The sequence below is a fragment of the Eretmochelys imbricata genome, chromosome 9 (genome assembly GCF_965152235.1).
Source record: "Eretmochelys imbricata isolate rEreImb1 chromosome 9, rEreImb1.hap1, whole genome shotgun sequence".
Lineage (NCBI taxonomy): Eukaryota > Metazoa > Chordata > Testudines > Cheloniidae > Eretmochelys > Eretmochelys imbricata.
The window spans coordinates 27,195,303-27,213,568 of NC_135580.1; the positions used below are offsets into that span (position 1 = coordinate 27,195,303).

Consider the following 18,266-nt stretch of genomic DNA (forward strand, 5'->3'; position numbering starts at 1 on the left):
CGACCCGTAATTGAGATCAGAATAGGGTCGTAGGGATTTGCAATCTCTAATGATACTTTCCTTTCTGTAGTGCTTTACAAAACGTATTCAATTCTACACATGCTGCCTGTAAAAAAGGTCTGACCCTACTTACATACATTTAAAATATCAGTACACTCATTAAACAGATTAGCAGAGGGAAGTTAAAGGACATTAAGCATTAGAAGACCAGCCAATGATTTCATGAGATTTGCAGTAGAATTAAAAAGGACACACAGACAAAGCAGTTGGTTTGGCAAATAAAGTTTAAAGAATAAATGGCCCTGGTGGAAAACGACTTGGAGTACATGGACCTGCTGCTGTAGCAGTAAACTGAGATCAAAATAACCTCAGATGGCTCATCGGCTACATGCAATTAACTATAATACAAGATGAAAGAAAGGCCTCCCTCTCCATGTTTTGGGGTTTGAACAAACCTGTTGGAAAGGTCTTGTTTGGGCTTGCTGCCTGAGTAGCCGCTGTTGCTGCTGCTGCTGCAGAAGTTTCATCTGGAGCAGCTGCTGCTGAGACGTAATTGCATGTATGGAGGGTGGCTGCATCATGGTACCAGAACGCCTCTGTAGCATGTTAGACAGGGCTTGTTTTGTGTTCGTTGGAACAAAAGAGCCTGTAGGATCCAATCTGGAACCTAAAAAACAAAATATAAATGTTTTCCCTGTCTTTTAAAGCAAAAGGGCTGACAGATCACTGTTAATCTGTCTATTCTACTGCATATCAAATACAAATAAACTATAGTAAGCGGTCTGTCTCTTTAAAGGCAGAGAATTGGATTGAGATTAATATTCCCAGCCAGAACAATTAACAGGCAAGCACGGTTTACAAAAAAGAGCAGAGCACCTTTAAAACAGAGCTTTACTGGAAGTCTATCCATTTTCTAGGTTCTAATAATGGAGCTGGTGCCCAAAACTGTAATATCCGAGTGCCTCAGATGTGAAGATGAGAGAAGAGACAACTACTGCGTCCAAACAACATTCAAAATAACTGTTCAAATTGCAACAGTTTGACACTGGAGAAACAGAAACTAGAGTCCTTGCCCAAAGCAATGAATACAATCCTGAATGGATTTGGGAAACATACAAAGGTCATTTAATAAGAGACCATCAGAACGTTTTGAGGAGTACATCGGTAGCAATACCTTTCTAGGAAATGTTTCAGAGGGGCAGATCAAAGTGAATGATCCTAAATTCTAGGCCCTTCTGATGGGGTATGCTTGCCCCAAACTTGCCTGGAAGCGGGCAATATAGGTGAGGTGGGTGGGGTTGCAAGTGCTTTGGAGGATAGGATTAAAATTCAAAATGATCTAGACAAACTGGAGAAATGGTCTGAAGTAAACAGAATGAAATTCAATACGGACAAATGTAAAGTACTCCACTTAGGAAGGAACAATCAGTTGCACATAGAAAATCGGAAATGACTGCCTTGGAAAGAGTGCTGTGGAAAGGGATCTGAGAGTCTCAGTGGACCACAAGCTAAATATGAGTTAACAACGTCGCAAAAAAAGCAAACATCATTCTGGGCTGCATTAGCAGGAGTGTTGTAAGCAAGACATGAGAAGTAATTCTTCTGCTCTACTCCTTGCTGATTAGGCATCAACCAAAGTATTGTGTCCAGTTCTAGGCACCACATTTCAGGAAAGATGTGGACAAATTGGAGAAAGTCCAGAGAAAAGCAACAAAAATGATTAAAGGTCTAGAAAACATGACCTCTGAGAGAAGACTGAAAAAAAATGGGGTTGTTTAGTCTGGAGAAGACAGGACTGAGAGGGGACATAACAGTTTTCAAGTACACAAAAGGTTGTTACAAGGAGGAGGGAGGTAAATTGTTCTCGTTAACTTCTGAGGATAGGACAATGGGCTTAAATTGCAACAAGGGTGGTTTAGGATAGACATTAGGAAAAACTTCCCGACTGGGAAGTTAAGGGTAGTTAAGCACTGGAATAAATTGCCTATGGAACTGTAGAATCTCCATCATTGGAGACTTTTAAGAACAGGTTAGACAAACACCTGTCAGGGATGGTCTAGAGATAACACTTCGTCCTGCTATGAGTGAAGGAGAGTGGACTAGATGATCTCTTAAGGTCCCTTCCAGTCCTGAGAGTCTATAATTAACTTATTAGGCTGCAAACTGGGGGATATTTACATTGAGATGAGAGCCCTAATTAAGGAAAGCTCCCCTGTGGAGGAACAGGAGGGGGTTCTATAAAACCAGGGAGCTGGTAGCAGAACAAGGGCTGCAGTCAGTCTTTCTGTGATATGGGAGAGAAAGGGATTTGGACCAAAGAGGAAGAGTTTGTCTAGCAGAACCGGAGATAGGGGTTTAGCTGGGGTGGAGAATGTGAGCCTGGGATAGGAAAGGTAGGAAGTAGTCCAGGAGAAAGGCAGGAAGGTTTGGCATAGTGCAGACGTTGGCTGCTGGAGAGAGGCCTCTGGACTGGAACCCAGAGTAGTAGGTGGGCCTGGGTTCCTCTACCAGCCAATGAATGAGTGGCACAATCTGGGCAGTGATCTTGAAGACTATTTGGGACTGTTCATCCCAGTCACTGAGGAAGTGACTTAGCCATGGCAGTGGACTTAAGGACTGCCTACGATGCCACGGAGGATTTGATAGAACTCTGGAAGGGGAGGACCATTATGACTTGGCCGGAAGGTTAAGGCACCAACATGAGGCACTGCCGCTCCTGAGGAACCAGAGAGCGATTGCAGAGCGACAGAGCGAGATGACGAGCTGGCAAACCGTGAGACAAGGGCATTCAGGCTGAAAGAGCTAATCCCCAGAGTGGCCAGGAGGGGGACCCCACGAGTAGCAAACACTGTGAGAGTATTATTGTGATACAAATGGATAACAATACATGTATAATTGAGGACCACCTCAGGGAAACAAGAAGGATGACTAGAGACCTCTAATCCCTCTAATGCCATTCTGTCAAAGGGACAGGGAGAAAGAGAATGCTTTCTGGAGAAATGTAAAATATTGATTATTCCCTGTAACAACCTAAATAGTTTAGCCTACACCTTGTACCTATTTAGATTAGCATATGCAAAGTTTAAGCCTTACTTATGTTACATATACTGTTTCTTTTATTTTATATTATTTTTCCTACTTCTATTATTCCTAAATCTTGTTTTACTGAAATCCAGATGATTTTAGAATGGTCAAGAATTTCATGCAGATGGTCACAAAGAGGTAAAACAACTTTCAGCTTCCAAGAGGTGGCAGTTATGAAAGTGTGTCTGAAATCTACCCAGCTTTGGAATCTTGGTCAAATGGCATGGTCTTAGGAGTCCCCTCTTGTAAGATGTGCTGCTTTCCTCTGGTTCACCAGATACACAGAAGATACCCAAGTTTAAGGGTCAAAGTGACAAGAGCCTACATACCACACCTGTACTATCAAAATTATGTCATTTATGATCACTGCGAATAGAATGGCACAGAAAAATGCCTATTTGAATTATCAGGGAGATTTAGGCACAGAGGTTTATATCCCTTCTTTTTCACTCCCTGCAAACGTCCATTTTCCGAGAGGCTCCATTCCCTACATGATTATTGTAGATGGTCAGTTTGTAACAGTGTGGAGTCTGTGTGTCTGAATTAGTTCTGTACCAAAGGTTCAGCCTCATTGTTCTCTGTGGTGTATAGCTAAGATCGTTTGTCCTCCTCCACGCTCGGCTCACTAGTTTTAGCAACATCGGGACCCCTACTGAGTACTGTTTTGGGTTTTGGCATTGTTGGGACCCCTAACAGATACTGTGTGAAACTTGTAATGGGTTGAGTTAAAACCCCACTGAAATTGGTAGGTGTAAACTCATCCTTCAATTACCATAACTATAAGCATAAGCCCCACCTAAGACAAAAGGTGTGTGAGAACCCATCCAGGAGCTTTTGGTTGAGTATTCTTTTGGCTAGATGCATTTTAGGGGGTGGAGGACTGGGAGAATGGGAGGGGAAGAGAGATCACATAGAAACTGAGGACAGACAAGGACAGACAGTCAGACAGCCTCAAGGAGCATTTGAAAGCATAGTGGCTGATTCTGGAAGAAACTTGGGAAGAGGTTTTGGGGATCAAGGGTGCAGGCTAAAAGAGTGCTCTTTGTGCTGTGAGCAAAATAATCTGTTTCCTGTTATTTGATTCTTTCTGCATTCAGAGACACAGGACTGTGTACGTTCTCTGTAAATAAACAAAGTTGTACAAAAGAAATACCAGACTCAATTTCTACTTCCAATTGGAACAACCTACTAAACCCTGAATTTTTGGTTAGCCGCTCAGGCCAAAACAGGTAAGAGAAGGGTAAGACAGGATACAGGGAGAAATGATTTCATGCAAATGGAAGGGAGAGAAATACACATAAAAAAGTAGTGAGATTGCTTGTTTTGCATGGTATTTATATTAGTTCCATCTCCCTCCCTCCTTTTTCCCCTCTCTCTCCAATTTCTCAACCAAAATCTAATTAGAAGGTTTATAAATAAAAGGCCAAAGAAATCTCCATAACTAAATGCAGTAGTACTAGCAGCTCTCAAGTCACACTTGCTCCAGCATTCCAACAGCCTCCTGATTGAGGTGGGTACAGCTGGATTGTGCCAATAGGTATAGTCTAGCAGTTTGAGATCACAGGACTGCAAACCATAAACTCCTGAGTTCATGACACCAAATGTTTGAAAAATAGCTTTGAAGACTGACAGTGGTCTGTGAATGCTAACTCCTGGTACTGAAGATGATAAAGCGATGTACTGTACAACACATTTTATCCCGAAAAATAAAAATTATCCATGACAGTTCATTAACAGAAAGTGAGTAGTTTTATGACAATCTGCAAAAGAATAAGTCCATTCCACCCTGACATAATAGAGACCAAATATCTCTTATTCTCTGTGTGCTGCCTGACATAAATTAATGTGTGTTTACTATGAAGGAAAACTGACTTCATTTGCAGCTTTCTTAACTTCATCTCCTTAATTTTTACAATCATCTAACATTTTCTAGACATTTTTTACCTAGAATAAATAAAATCTACTTATAGTTGAAACATCAGAAAAAATATTTTATGTTTACATATTTGTAACCGAACTTATACAATTTTTATGTTGTATAATTTTCCTTCATGATGTGGTAGCTATTTTTATAGCATCTAAAGATTTTCTGTATTTCCCCTTAGAGTATGCAAAATATTTTCATTGGACATGAACATGAAATGAAAAACAAAATAATGTATGCAAACACACATGGCAAGCAAATGCTGAAGATATGTGTTATCCCATGGTATTTATATGCCACTTATAATGGACATTGATCAATTTATAACAACAAACCAAAAATCGGGATTGGATTAGTATCAAAATACACATCATGAATCAAAGTAACAAGGCAAATACCATTATTTTTTTAAAAATTATATTTTCTTATACCTCCCACATTAAACTATTTATCAGCATTCTGCCAGAATTCCTCTAACACATCTCAGTGATCTATTTGTGCCCAGTGATAAAACACAAATGTAATACATAAATGGAGGTGATCCTCAAAGTTTTTTAGTTGAGAAAGTAAAGCCCTTGTATTAAGTGAACTAAAGGATTAAAACTTAAGGCTTCAGCAGACACATCATGTTTTGGGGAAAAAACTAAAGTAAAAATAAGATATTGCTGTTATTTCAAGAAGTAACATTCTTATTATACAACAAATAACATATCTCCATTTACTTCCAAAGCCTACGCATACCTGGTGGAAGAGGCTGGTTCTGAACAAAGAAACTAGGCTGTTGTGGTTGTCCCATAATGTTATAACCCCACAAGGCAGACTGGGGATGATGCATCATTTGAGAGGAAATTGGTGAATAGTTGGGAGGCACTCTGTATAAGTTGTTCTGTGGATATTCCTTGAACATACCATAAAAAGGAATGTTACTGACGTTCATACCCTACTAACTCATAAATAATGCCAGTTTTCCTACTAAATTATTTAAGGATTGGAGACTGTTCCCATTGTAGTTTACTCTCCTGTAAAAAATAGATGGAGTCACAAACTATTTACAGGTAACTAAAAATGACAGCTTCTCTTAAATGTTCCATCCTGTTTCATCTTATAAAAACTATCTTCTGCAGGCTAGAGCACGTCAACACAATTTATAGTGTACCCACAGATAACATGGGGAATCTAAAGTGAAACATCACAAAAGGCAAAAAACCCCAAACCCTACATTAAAGTTACCACTATTGTATCAGCATATGCAACACATTCACAAGCTAGTCTTAAGCTTACATAATACCACTACATCTGGACTATAGTATTAAAACATTTATTATATAAAGAAAAGGTTTCAGAAATTGTGGGTTTGCCATTCAATCATGAAGTTCTGGCCTTAGGTGAAGAAAAGGTCATATATAATAGGACCTCAGTCATGAACACCAGAGTTACGAACTGACGAGTCAACCCCACACCTCATTTGGAACCAGAAGTACGTAATCAGGCAGTATACGGCACAGTATTGTGTTAAATGTAAACTATTAGAAAAAGGGAAAGCTTAAAAAAAGATTTGACAAGGTAAGGAAACTGTTTCTGTGCTTGTTTAATTTAAATTAAGATGGTTAAAAGCAGCACTTTTCTTCTGCATGGTAACATTTCAAAGCTGTATTAAATTAACGTTCAGTTCTAAACTTTTGGAAGAACAACATAATGTTTTGTTCAGAGTTATGAACAACCTTTATTCCTTAGGTGTATGTAACTCTGAGGTTCTACTGTAGAAGGGTTAAGTTTGCCACATTAGAGGTTTTCTATACTGTGCATGTGCATTGGACCTTGGTGTTTATGTGAGTCTCAGACAGCAACACCCTCCAACCACATACACAAAATACAGCATAAAACAGGAAAATTTGGTAACAAATTGCAACAAACTCCATGAAAAGTTAAAATGGCATCCATTTATTAGATCCTAGTGACCTGTTTCAAGTTGTCCATGTCCCTTTAATATGAACTAGGCCTCAACCAAAGCCCAAGTTCCAAACACACACTGATATTGGTAAATTTAGAAATGTATCCAAACTATAACTCAGGTGCTTCTCTAATGCAAGCAAGGGAACAAATAATAACCATGTGTGGGTATGCCTGAATGATTCAGATCCAGCCTACAGTAGAACCTCAATGATACAAACATCAGAGTTACAAACTTACCAGTCAACCGGACACCATGTGGACCCAGAAGTAATCAATCAGGCAGCAGCAGAGACAAAACAAGACACCTTCCCTCAGAAAATACTGTACTACCCTCAGGGGCTCAGGGCTTCAACCACGCAGGGGAGGGGGAGAGGGGCTGCAGCTGCAGGGTCGGGGAGGTAAGGCTCCAACTGGTTTCTGACTCTTGGGAGCACCAGGGCCCAGTGCTTTAGACCCTTGGGAGTGCTGGGGCCCAGGGCTTCAGCCCTGTGGCTCCATTCTTGGCTTCAGCCCGGCGGGGGACACCGGGGCTCAGGGCTCTAGCTACAGGGGGAGTGCCAGTTTTAGCTGAAACTGAGAGCAGAGCTGTGGGGAGCCCTGAGCCTTGGCAATCACTCCCCCCACACCCACCCTGGGTTGGAAGCCAGGAACAGAGGCTATCCCCCATGAGACTAAAACCTGGAGTGGAGCTGCAGGGCTGAAGCGCCGAGCCCCAGCGTTCCCCCCAGGTCTAAAGCCCTGAGCCCTTGTGCTCCCGCAGGCCAGAAGCCCTAAGTCCCCTGCCCAGAGCCCCACCATCCTGAGTGTCAGAAGCCCCAACCCCTTCCCGCCCCGGCCCAGAGCCCTGACTTCCCCCACTCTTCAGCTGCAGCCCCAACCCACCCTATGGCTGAAGTCCATAATGTCTTATTAGGGTTACGAACATTTCAGAGTTACGAACAACCTCCATTCCCGAGGTGTCCATAACTCTGAGGTGCGACTGTAGTATGTTTCAGTAGATTTCATATTAATTTTCAAGTATTATTAATTTACAGTGCATTCCTATACATCAATCCTTTAGGCAGGCTTGTCTGGTAACATTTTGTCTTACTGCTTAATTTTTACAATTTACTCTCTTCTTAGCACTCAATCTTGCAAGTTGCTGAGCAACTTCTGTAGGTGGTGAAGACAATCGCACGTTGCAGCAAGAAGCCTTTAATTACCTGGGTACTTGTTTAACGCTGTACATTTAGTCACTTACATCAGCTCTTGAGTTTGACTTTGTCTTTCTTTTCCTGCCTTTTGTTTTCTTCTCTTCGTCTGTGGTAGGCTTTCCCTGATCTGACAGCTCTGCTGATTTTCTTTCTGGTTCCTGAGAAACGGGTGTAGTAGGCTCTTCCTCTTCCTCCTCTGGAGGAAGTGATAAGGGCTCGAGGTAGTAGCTTCGTGGCTTGGGCTTGGGATGTGTGTGGTATAGGAGAAGATGCTGCTGCTCCTCATACTTTATCACTTTCCTATCAACACGAACTGTACCAAACCAAGCCCAGGAGAGTGGAGCAGGATTTTTATGACCCTCAAATAAATCCCAAGAGGACACTTTCTGTTTTGTTGATACCTGAAGACCCTGTTTCGAAATACAAAGTACCACAGCACTCTTAAAATGATACCTTAACAACAAAGAATGTGAATTACCTGCTTTTGTGTACTATGGTTAAAACCACTGTATGGATTTTTTTTCCCTCAACACAAAAACTATCATTTACATGTTTGTATGGGAATTCAACTAGCATCCAAGGCTGACACCTGTTAGAATGAATCAAGCTACATTTTCATAGTTTTGTATGTTGATAGCTGTACCGGGTTTTTTGAAAATGTGGTTATTTTCCAATAAATTTCTTACGTTTTATCTATCATGCAACAGCTTCCTTGGACATCAGTGCAAACAATCTACCTTTTAAATAACAAAAATTATTAATCACCAGATTAAAACATAGGACCAAAACACTCAAAGTACATATATTTAAAATACAACTGAATAAGTGTCAGCACTATACTTCAGGAAATGCAGAACCTGGGTTGTAAAATAAAAAAGCTGAATTGCCCTTGGAAAGAGCGGTACAGCTAAAAAAAAATCCTAGCTTTTCTTTTTCATGCTAAAATTTAGGTCAAAAAGTATGTAAATTTACATGAAGCTAGACAGTTTTCCGAGGACTACTCATCCAAGGAAACTGGTTTGCACTGCTCGTTTGTGAAATGTCTGGAATAAGAAATGTGTTCCCAACATATTAGTTTCACATAGTAGCATTGAGAAAACTGAAGCTGCTCACTCTAGCCCAAAAAGACTCTCCTTCAAAGGAGAAATAAATGTGCATGATTTAACTTGCTTTATAGAGCAGCTTTGAGAAGCAGGGACCACTCTCTCCCTTCAGGAAAACTAAATCAATTGGGCTCTTTAACTCCTACCAAATCCCTCCAATGATTTTTAAAGGTACCCGTCTTTAGTTATATGCCTGATGTGCCCTGTGGCTAGACCTTGGGTGGGGGCACACTTCACTTTTAGGGAAAGGCTGTTAGTGAGGATGGATGATTGTGTCCCAGTGGGGCAACAGTTTTTCTCAGAGCTACTCCAGTAGTCGCCTCCAAGGCATAGGTTATTTCCATTTGGTAACATGCATATCAGATGGCAGTCAAGACCCTAGATTGTAAAATGAAGCAATACAAATTTCAAAACTAAATAGATAGGAATTGAACCTGAATCTCAAACTCTGGGGCTTTTGTTTGTAGGAGTTCATAGTAACCTTTCATTCAATTTTAATTTGTGTGGGTTTTGTACTGCCAGTTTTATAAATTAATTAAATAAAAAATGAAGTGAAACAATCAAAACTGCTAAATTTTACTTGGTGGCTACACAAGACTATGTAAAAACCATACAATTTTTCATTGCTTACACCTAAAACCAAATCTATCCAAGCTTCTCAAAACACTTGCAAATATCGGTGAGCTGTTACATGAGGATGGACTGAGTTTTTATTGGTAAGGAAATCTAGAAAGTGTCACCCACTGTGTGTGAATTTTCATACAGCTCAAATTAAAATGTATGTTATCTCTGTTGACATTAAAGCATACCTGTACCAGTAAAAGGTCAATTATCTTGAAAAAGATTTTCCTAAAAGGTATTGTTCCATGAGGTTGAGAATTCTCGATCTACCAAGAACATCCATTTCTCCTCTCAACTTGGTAACATTATGACCATTTTTAGGAGTGATTATGCATAGAAAGATCAGCTGTTTGTTTCTGTTTTTTAAGGAAGGTACATTAAAACAGAAGTACAGTACTTCCATAAGTTTCAGATACAGTCAGACACTGTAAAAAATTACATCAAACTGTTTATTTGACTTTCATATGCATGAGAAAGTCATAACAAAACTGAGATGTTAAGGTAAACATTTACTCTTGCCTGTTTCTTATCTATGGAGTCAAATCCTGCAATTTTGTTTCCTTTGGTGTCAATCAAAGATCCCATTGGCTCACAGGTGATAATGTCACACGTCTGTTTTGGCAAAGGTAGCAACTGGCGAACTTTGTCAATACTTTCCGAACACTTGTCTCCTAGCTCTTTCTAACAAAAAAGAGAAGTTAAAATGTTACAATGCTTCACAATTCAAAGACAGCAAGTTCCCAGATGAATCACTTCCTTGTACTTTTACTAAATATAATCAAGTATTTTAGCTTGGCCTTTGTTGCACCTATAAATTGCCTTGTGCACTTCCTTTTTATTTGAACACAGAAGATATAAACAGGATTTAAGTGAAATGGGCTGATTTAAAAGTCTCAAACATGGCTAAAAGTATGATGATACTCCTTCAGATATTGCTAGGGCACTTGTTGCTGAAGGATCTTTTCCTTTCAACCGCCCTGACAATAAAACTGTGAAGATTAAAAGATGGGCCTAAAATGTGATTTAACAGGAATGCAGTTAAAAATCAGAGGTCCAAAACTTACTTTCAACTTTTTCACTAAATTCATGTATGCCCTTTTGTTCTCTTCGGACCCCCCTTGGGATGCATTTGATAGGTCAGAAGCTAAAGTTCCATTGATGAGAACGCCCAGCATATCAAGGACAGTCGTGAATAATTCACTAAGAGGTAAAGAGATAAGTCGTATGTTGCATCTTAAAGAGCAATACTGACACATCTTGTTAACTCAACATTTAAAATTCTATCATGTTTATAGTAACACGATTGTCAATACCTCTCGGAAATAGATTATGGCAAAGACTATGGACACTTATTCGGGCATATTGAACCAGATTTTTCAAGCATATTATGCATACACAAACTCCAGGGAGCTTGTACTACCCCTGTACACATGCAGGTGCATGGTCAAATATATGAACACAAATATTTGCAAATCGGAGCCACTGTAGATTGTAACATCACATAAATTGCTGGCATAAATGGTCATTAGAAAAAATAGGACCTGATTCAGGAAAGCACTTAGGCACATGCTTAAATACATCTCTATTCAGAACAGTATTTAAGGAGGTGCTTTATTTTAAATTCTTGCTTAAGTGCTGTCCCTCCCAGAAGTGCTTCCCCAAATCAGGGCTGTTACTACAATAAGCTACGATAAACATAAATATGACTATCTGGATTTTCATTCAAAGCATTACAGACATTAATGAATTATTGAATTATAATAAGAGTAACATACTTGTTGGTTTGCATATCGACAGTTCCTGAAGTAATTATCTGAAGGAGAAGAAGTGCCCAGTCTGTAGTCCACTGTGTGCTTCTCTGCACAGTGTCAAACATTCCACCCACCTACATGCAAAACAACAGAACACAGAGAACTCAAATACATACATGTTTCTATCTTTGAATATTTATTAGTTACACTATATTTGATGGCTTTTTTCATACATGAAATAATTTATACATTAACTTGATAAATTCTTTGGCAAAAAGACTTGATTCTCCCTGCCTCAAGACAACAACACTTCACAAAAGTGCTGAAAAATGAAAGATCAGCAATATCAGTCTTAACAAATTTAACGCTCAATCCAGCACCCACTGAGGTCAGTGGACAGATTCTAACTGATTTCAAAGGGTGTTGAATCATATCCTTAAAGAGTATAACTTTTCTTTATCTAAAATTTGATTAAAAATAGTTAATGTTGCTGCTGTTGAAAGATCTGAAGAAAAGGATATTTCTGAGCCCACGTTTGATCGACGACACTGGCTCATAGTTAGATTGGAATGGTTGCAACTAGTCTGATGCCTTTTCCATGGGAAGCACCTGTCCCTCACACTCCAGTTGCTGAAGAGCTGGGACTCCATACCCAGTGCCTTGTCAATCAATCTCCTCGTCAAGATTAGAGTGGAGGGAGGATCGTTGCTAACTTCTGGTCTGAAGCCACATGCTAGGAAGATACTTAATAATTAAATCTTTATTTGTTGCTTCTCACTGTAGACACAATTCAGTTTTCCTCAGTGAAGTCTAAAGCTTTAAAGATCACTGTTTCCACACTGGCTTTTCTGTACAAGGAATGTTCTTACTATTTGCAGAGTAACAGTCCTCAGTCCCAGTCATGCACCCACTGAAGTCCACAGTACTTGTGACATTGACTTAAATAGGAGAAGGACTGGACCTGCAGGTTGTAGAGGTGCACAGCATTGCACCTTCTTTCTTGGCTAAAACCTGCCACCTGATTACACCCAGCTGTTCTGTTTCATTTTGGGGCTTCCCCATTTTGGATTTACGTGCTGCTTCCAAGCATGGGCTATTCTGCTGAGCTAAGCCTTTATTGGGAGTTACATTAAAATAAAGAAAAGGAGGACTTGTGGCACCTTAGAGACTAACAAATTTATTTGAGCATAAGCTTTCGTGAGCTACAGCTCACTTCATCGGATGCATTCCACTGAATGTATCCGATGAAGTGAGCTGTAGCTCACGAAAGCTTATGCTCAAATAAATTTGTTAGTCCCTAAGGTGCCACAAGTCCTCCTTTTCTTTTTGCGGATACAGACTAACACGGCTGTTACTCTGAAACCTGTCATTAAAATAAAGAAAATGCCGTTAGGCCACCTCTCATTTAGAAACTGTCAAAGCTGACTTTGGAATTTAGCCATGTAGCTGCCACATGTGGGTGAATCTTCTAATTATGGTTGAGATTTTCTAAGCTGACAAGTGCTTGTTTCCAAAAAAAAAAAAAAAAAGTCGGTTTTATATCAACATATAGTGACCAAATAGGTAAGGACTCTGGCTTTCAACTTTCAAAAAAGGTAGCACATTTGTGACATTCTCCAGTGATACTGCAGGGAAGGGAAACGAGGAAAAGAGGGAAGAAATGACAAGAGAAAGAAAAAAAAAAGAGTTGAATCTGCTAAGGACTTTAGTATTGCTATTTGATTTTATGTAGAAGGTGCTAAGATACCCTGGCGATGGGCAGCAGAACAAAACCCAATAGACAGGCAGTCAGACTTCGTTACTCTCCATCTCCCTTGCCTCTTACCATCAACTGCAAACTAATTTCTGTCAACGGCTATTTTCGAATTTAGATACTATAAATATGAAGAGGAATATATTCATACATCTTTCTTACCAAATTAAGACGTAGTTGTAAGGCTTCATGCATCATCTGCCTAGCTTTAACATCATCCTGGTATCGTTCTTCCCTCCAGTTACTTAGGATCTAAGAACAACAGCCGTTTGAATAAAAGTAGTTTTTCCCATTTAACTGTTAAATATTTCTACCCATCACTTCTTATTTACAAAGAACTATGGAAGAATTGTCTCACTTTTAATCTTCATGCCTTCATTGAATTTGGGCTTGATAATTTCCCCCCCTACACACACACACGCACACATTTAATGTTTATATCTACAAAGAACTGGAATAGATGCGATACTTATTTGTTGGCTCTGACTGTGAGGCTATATCTTACTACTGTTCCTTCAAAGAGAAAATAAGCAGTTTTGTCATCCACTCTGATAAAATAATAATTTCCCTCAAACATCCTAGCACCATGGGCTAGACACATGGAACACAGACATCAGCTGCTGCTCCTCCATTCTGTCCTATTGGACACCGCAGATCAACAAAGACAGGATTGCAAGGAAGAGGGTGTAAGTCAGAGTTTAGATGGATTTAGATGAGAACCTATAAAAATAGTTTTAAAAAAAGAGGAGGGCCAGGGAGCAGTAGCAGAAATGGAGAAAAGCAGCATCAAGGAATGGATCAAATGAGGATGGGGAGCAAAGCCAGGGACTGGATCTGATGTGAGTGAGAATATGGGGGAAGGTTGTTATTATTAATTTGTATGGTGGTAGCATCTCGAGACTGAAAACAAGTTTCAGGGCTCCATTGTACCAGACACTGTCCACACACTGATAAAAAGACAGTATCAGCCTTCAGGAGCTTACAGTCTTGAGGGTTAGAATCTGGTGGGAGCAAAGGAACTGGTGTAGAAGTGGCAGAGAGGGTGTATGTGCATGTGTGTAAGTTACCTGAAAAAACATTGCAGGATTGCTTTGCTTTGGGGAATGGGATAATTTGGGGATAATAATTTTTTTAATAATTTATCTATTTCTAATTATGCATTTACTCAAGAAAGAGACCTTTTTTCCAGAAAAATCTAAGTTTTTATGATTTTATAAACTCAGTAGACATGAAGCACTGGGAGGCATTTCCCTGTCATGAAAACAATCTACCATTGCTTCTCAGAAAAGGTCTAAAATCAGGCCCTGGATTACTTATATTTTTGTTCCATTATTTTTAGAAACACTCGAAGAAAGTTATTGGTCAGTGCAAAGGGAAAAGTTATTTTTAAATTGCTGTTAAAGGAACATTTAGTCATTCTTATGAGCGGATAAATTAAAGTTCTCTTCATCTTTGATTCTTCCTTCATTTGACAATTCATTTCTGAAAATCAGTGTGTTGAACCTTTAGAACTTTCCCAGTTTTGCATGATCCAGTACACATAAAACTGATGGCACAAATATCAAATGGAGGGTGCTCAGTATTATGTGTTTGTTTTACCTGATTAACTTGATTTTGAAGTGATGTTAGAAGCCCTTCCCGTTGCTCATCCTGTCCCTTAAGGCAAGTAAGTACCAAAGAAAGGAAAGGTTGCTGACTCAAAAGAGACATGCTTTAAAAGAGGCAAAACACATAAGATTCAATTAGTAAGGTTATTTTGATACTTCCCGTCTCCATTCCCTTCCTTCCCTATAATTTTCCCCTGAACGAAAATGCTGCTCAGATCTATCTTGGTGTCTGTTTTAGTAAGTTACAGCCTCACAAGCCAGAAATTAAACAAAGTGTAAAGCAGAAGGTGTATAAAGTGGGCCAATCAAAGCATAAAGGGACAAATCCTGAAGTCTTTACTTGGAACCTACATTTGCGGTGCTGAACCCCTCAACTCCTGGTTCAGTCAATAGGAGATGAAGAGGCACAGAACCTTGCAGGAGACACTCAAGCCTTACTCTGGAAAACAGGAGTCATTTTTAATCTATGTTAACTAACCCGTGTTAAAATTCTCATGAACACACAGCAGGTATAGTTTTAACCTATGTCAGCTGGACAAGGTAAACTCCAGACTCCTCCTGAAAGTTTACCTTATTCTGCTAACATGGATTAAAATTACACATGCCTTGTCCTCACGAGGATTTTAACAGGTATATTTTAACTAAAGCTAACTACCCAGCGTTAAAATTCTAGTGAAGACAAGGCCATTGTAGGGTTAATCCATGTTAGTGGGTCCTGGGAAATTGTCCAGGGATTTTAACAAAGGTTAGTTAATTAAAAAGATAACTTTCTGAAGACACGGCTGCACTAAAACTACCACTAAAGGGGACAGGTACTGTGTCAGAGTAAGACGGTCAAGACCCAGTCCAATGGGACGATGGGATATATATTAAGATATATTCCAACAGAAACTGACATAAATTTGGAAAGGAGAAAGAAGTTAAAAAAAAAAAATTTCAGCAGAGGCCTTTGCATTCATCTAAATTCAATTCATGCAATTATTTTACCAGTGTTTTAAGCTACGTCTGCACTATGATCTAGGGATGTGATTCTCCTGCTTGGGTATACATTAGAGTTCCCAACTTTGGTTGTACGTATTCCTGGAGGTTTCCGCAAATAACATAATCTTTAATTAAAAATAAATATTAAATTTCTGGAGACTCCAGGACAATCCTGGAGGGTTGGCAACCCAAGTACACATACTCATGCTAGCTCTCATCAAGCTAGCATGAGTATAAATAGCAGTATAGCCATGGTTGCAAGGATAGAGGCTGCAGAGTACATAGCACATAGCCACCAGTTTCAGGCAGCTTTGCTATTTATACTCATGCTAGCTCAATGACACCTAGCGAGAGTATATGTATAACAAGCAGAGGAATCACACTCCTGCCGCATAATGTAGACGTAGCTTTTGCTGTGTAGCACTCACTGAAAGTTCTGTACACCATTATATATTACAAGTCAAATGTACATATTCATTTCAATATCTATGTACAACTGTTCAACAGCTGTATTTGGCATTTAATTTTTGCTCTCATAATTCAGGGGATAAGTAGCTAGAAAAACTCCAAAGCTATAAAAAAAGCAATGCAGAAAATCTTTTCTATTGAAAGCACAAGTCAAAGTGTGATTTGGGCCAGAGTAGTGGCTCTAAGGATGGCACTGTAGCAACCCTATTTATTCTCTCAATAACTTCCATAACACATTTGCTCCGCAGACAAGTCAAACATGGATTGTTATAATTGATACCATTGCCATTCAATCTGATCTGAAAAATCAAACTGCATCCTCCAACTTTTACATCACCATCACCACAACCACCACCGCAAATGGTAATAAAAATTCTCCAATCAGGGACTTATCTGACAATGATGATGACGTATAAGGCAAAACAGAGTTTAATACTCTCCCATAGTGGTACAGGCTCTGCCATGCAAGCACCAGTAAAAGCCTGTCTTTTTATCAAGTAAGTGTAACGCCAACAGACTCTGGTCATCAGCAGGCAGGATCGAACTGGGGACCTCTAGAGCTTAGTGCATGAGCCTCTATGGCATGAGCTAAAAGCCAACTGACTGTTAGCTAAGGCTGTGGAGCACACTCATTAATCTCTCTCTCTCTCCCCCTCCCCCGATGGGACAGAACACCACACCCAGAAGGTATGCGGGTTACATAAGCAGATATGTCTCAGGCAGTATGCCTTCACTAAAGCACTGCAGGTGTAATTTCCACCTTGGGTAGACATATCTGTACTTGCTCTGATTGAGCTAGTGTGCTAAAAATAGAAGCGAATCCACACTGGCATAAAAGTGGCAGGAGAATCTAGCCACTCAAGTACAATCCCATCTGAAAACAAAAGGTACATACTTGGTTGGCTAGCCCCTCCCGCTGCCATGGATATACTTCTATTTTTAGCACTCTAGCATGGGTATGTCCACCCAAGCTGGAAATTACACCTTCCAGCTCTGGTGCAGACATACTCAAAGGCACACAGAAAGAATAGATATGATAAGACTATGATAGCCTTCTCTTGAGAACCTCTGGTTTCGTGCACAGGGATATCTAGGCAGAAGAAACTTCCAAGTCTTAATATGTTCATGAGAAGATCATCTCAAAGGAGGCATTTAAATTTTCTGTGCACTAGGAAACTTTTATGGGAAGGAAGTACTGTGACAAAGTTCCTGCTCTACCTTGGTGGGTCTTGCGCTTATTGGCGGATTTACTCGCCTTGGAGCTTCACGGCAGTCCTCAGCTTGGCCATTTTTCTGAACCCACAGTCCAGGTCGACTCCTCCTGTGTCTGACCAGGAGTTGGGAGGATTTGGGGGGAACCTGGACCCGCCCTCTACTCCGGGTTCCAGCCCAGGGACCTGTGGAATGCAGCTGTCTCGAGTGCTTCCTGGAACAGCTGTGCGACAGCTACAACTCCCTGATGTTTTAAAACCCAGATGCCCTGATTAGCCTGCCTTAATTGATTCTAGCAGCTTCTTGATTGGCTGCAGGTGTTCTAATCAGCCTGTCTTAATTGTCTCTGATTGTTCTGGAACCTTCTCTGTTACCTTATCCAGGGAAAAAGGACCTACTTAGCCTGGGGCTAATATATCTGCCTTCTATTACTCTCCTATAGCCATCTAGCCTGACCCTGTCACAGTACTTAGACAGAAGGGACTGGTTCCATCTTAGCCCAAGTGGAATCTTGCTACTGACACAGCAAATGAGCAAATGTTGGGAGATTTAAACTAGGAGTTCAGGAAAAACCAAGTGGTACTGAGGAGTACTCAAGTTAGTCAAAGAAATATGC

The 18,266-nt window shown here is 40.0% G+C and overlaps 1 protein-coding gene across 1 annotated transcript in view; it reads right to left on the bottom strand.

The window, feature by feature from the left end:
* Positions 1–18,266, bottom strand: part of MED12L (mediator complex subunit 12L) — a 326,616-nt gene that overhangs the window by 45,228 nt on the left and 263,122 nt on the right. Inside the window, exons 31-39 of the mRNA XM_077826177.1 lie at positions 14,982–15,093; positions 13,545–13,634; positions 11,654–11,763; positions 10,943–11,078; positions 10,398–10,559; positions 8,202–8,564; positions 5,750–5,906; positions 2,904–2,906; positions 456–667 (exon numbers count right to left, since the gene is read on the bottom strand). Of these exons, the coding sequence (XP_077682303.1) occupies positions 456–667; positions 2,904–2,906; positions 5,750–5,906; positions 8,202–8,564; positions 10,398–10,559; positions 10,943–11,078; positions 11,654–11,763; positions 13,545–13,634; positions 14,982–15,093 (1,345 nt within the window). The remainder of the gene's footprint in view (positions 1–455; positions 668–2,903; positions 2,907–5,749; positions 5,907–8,201; positions 8,565–10,397; positions 10,560–10,942; positions 11,079–11,653; positions 11,764–13,544; positions 13,635–14,981; positions 15,094–18,266) is intronic.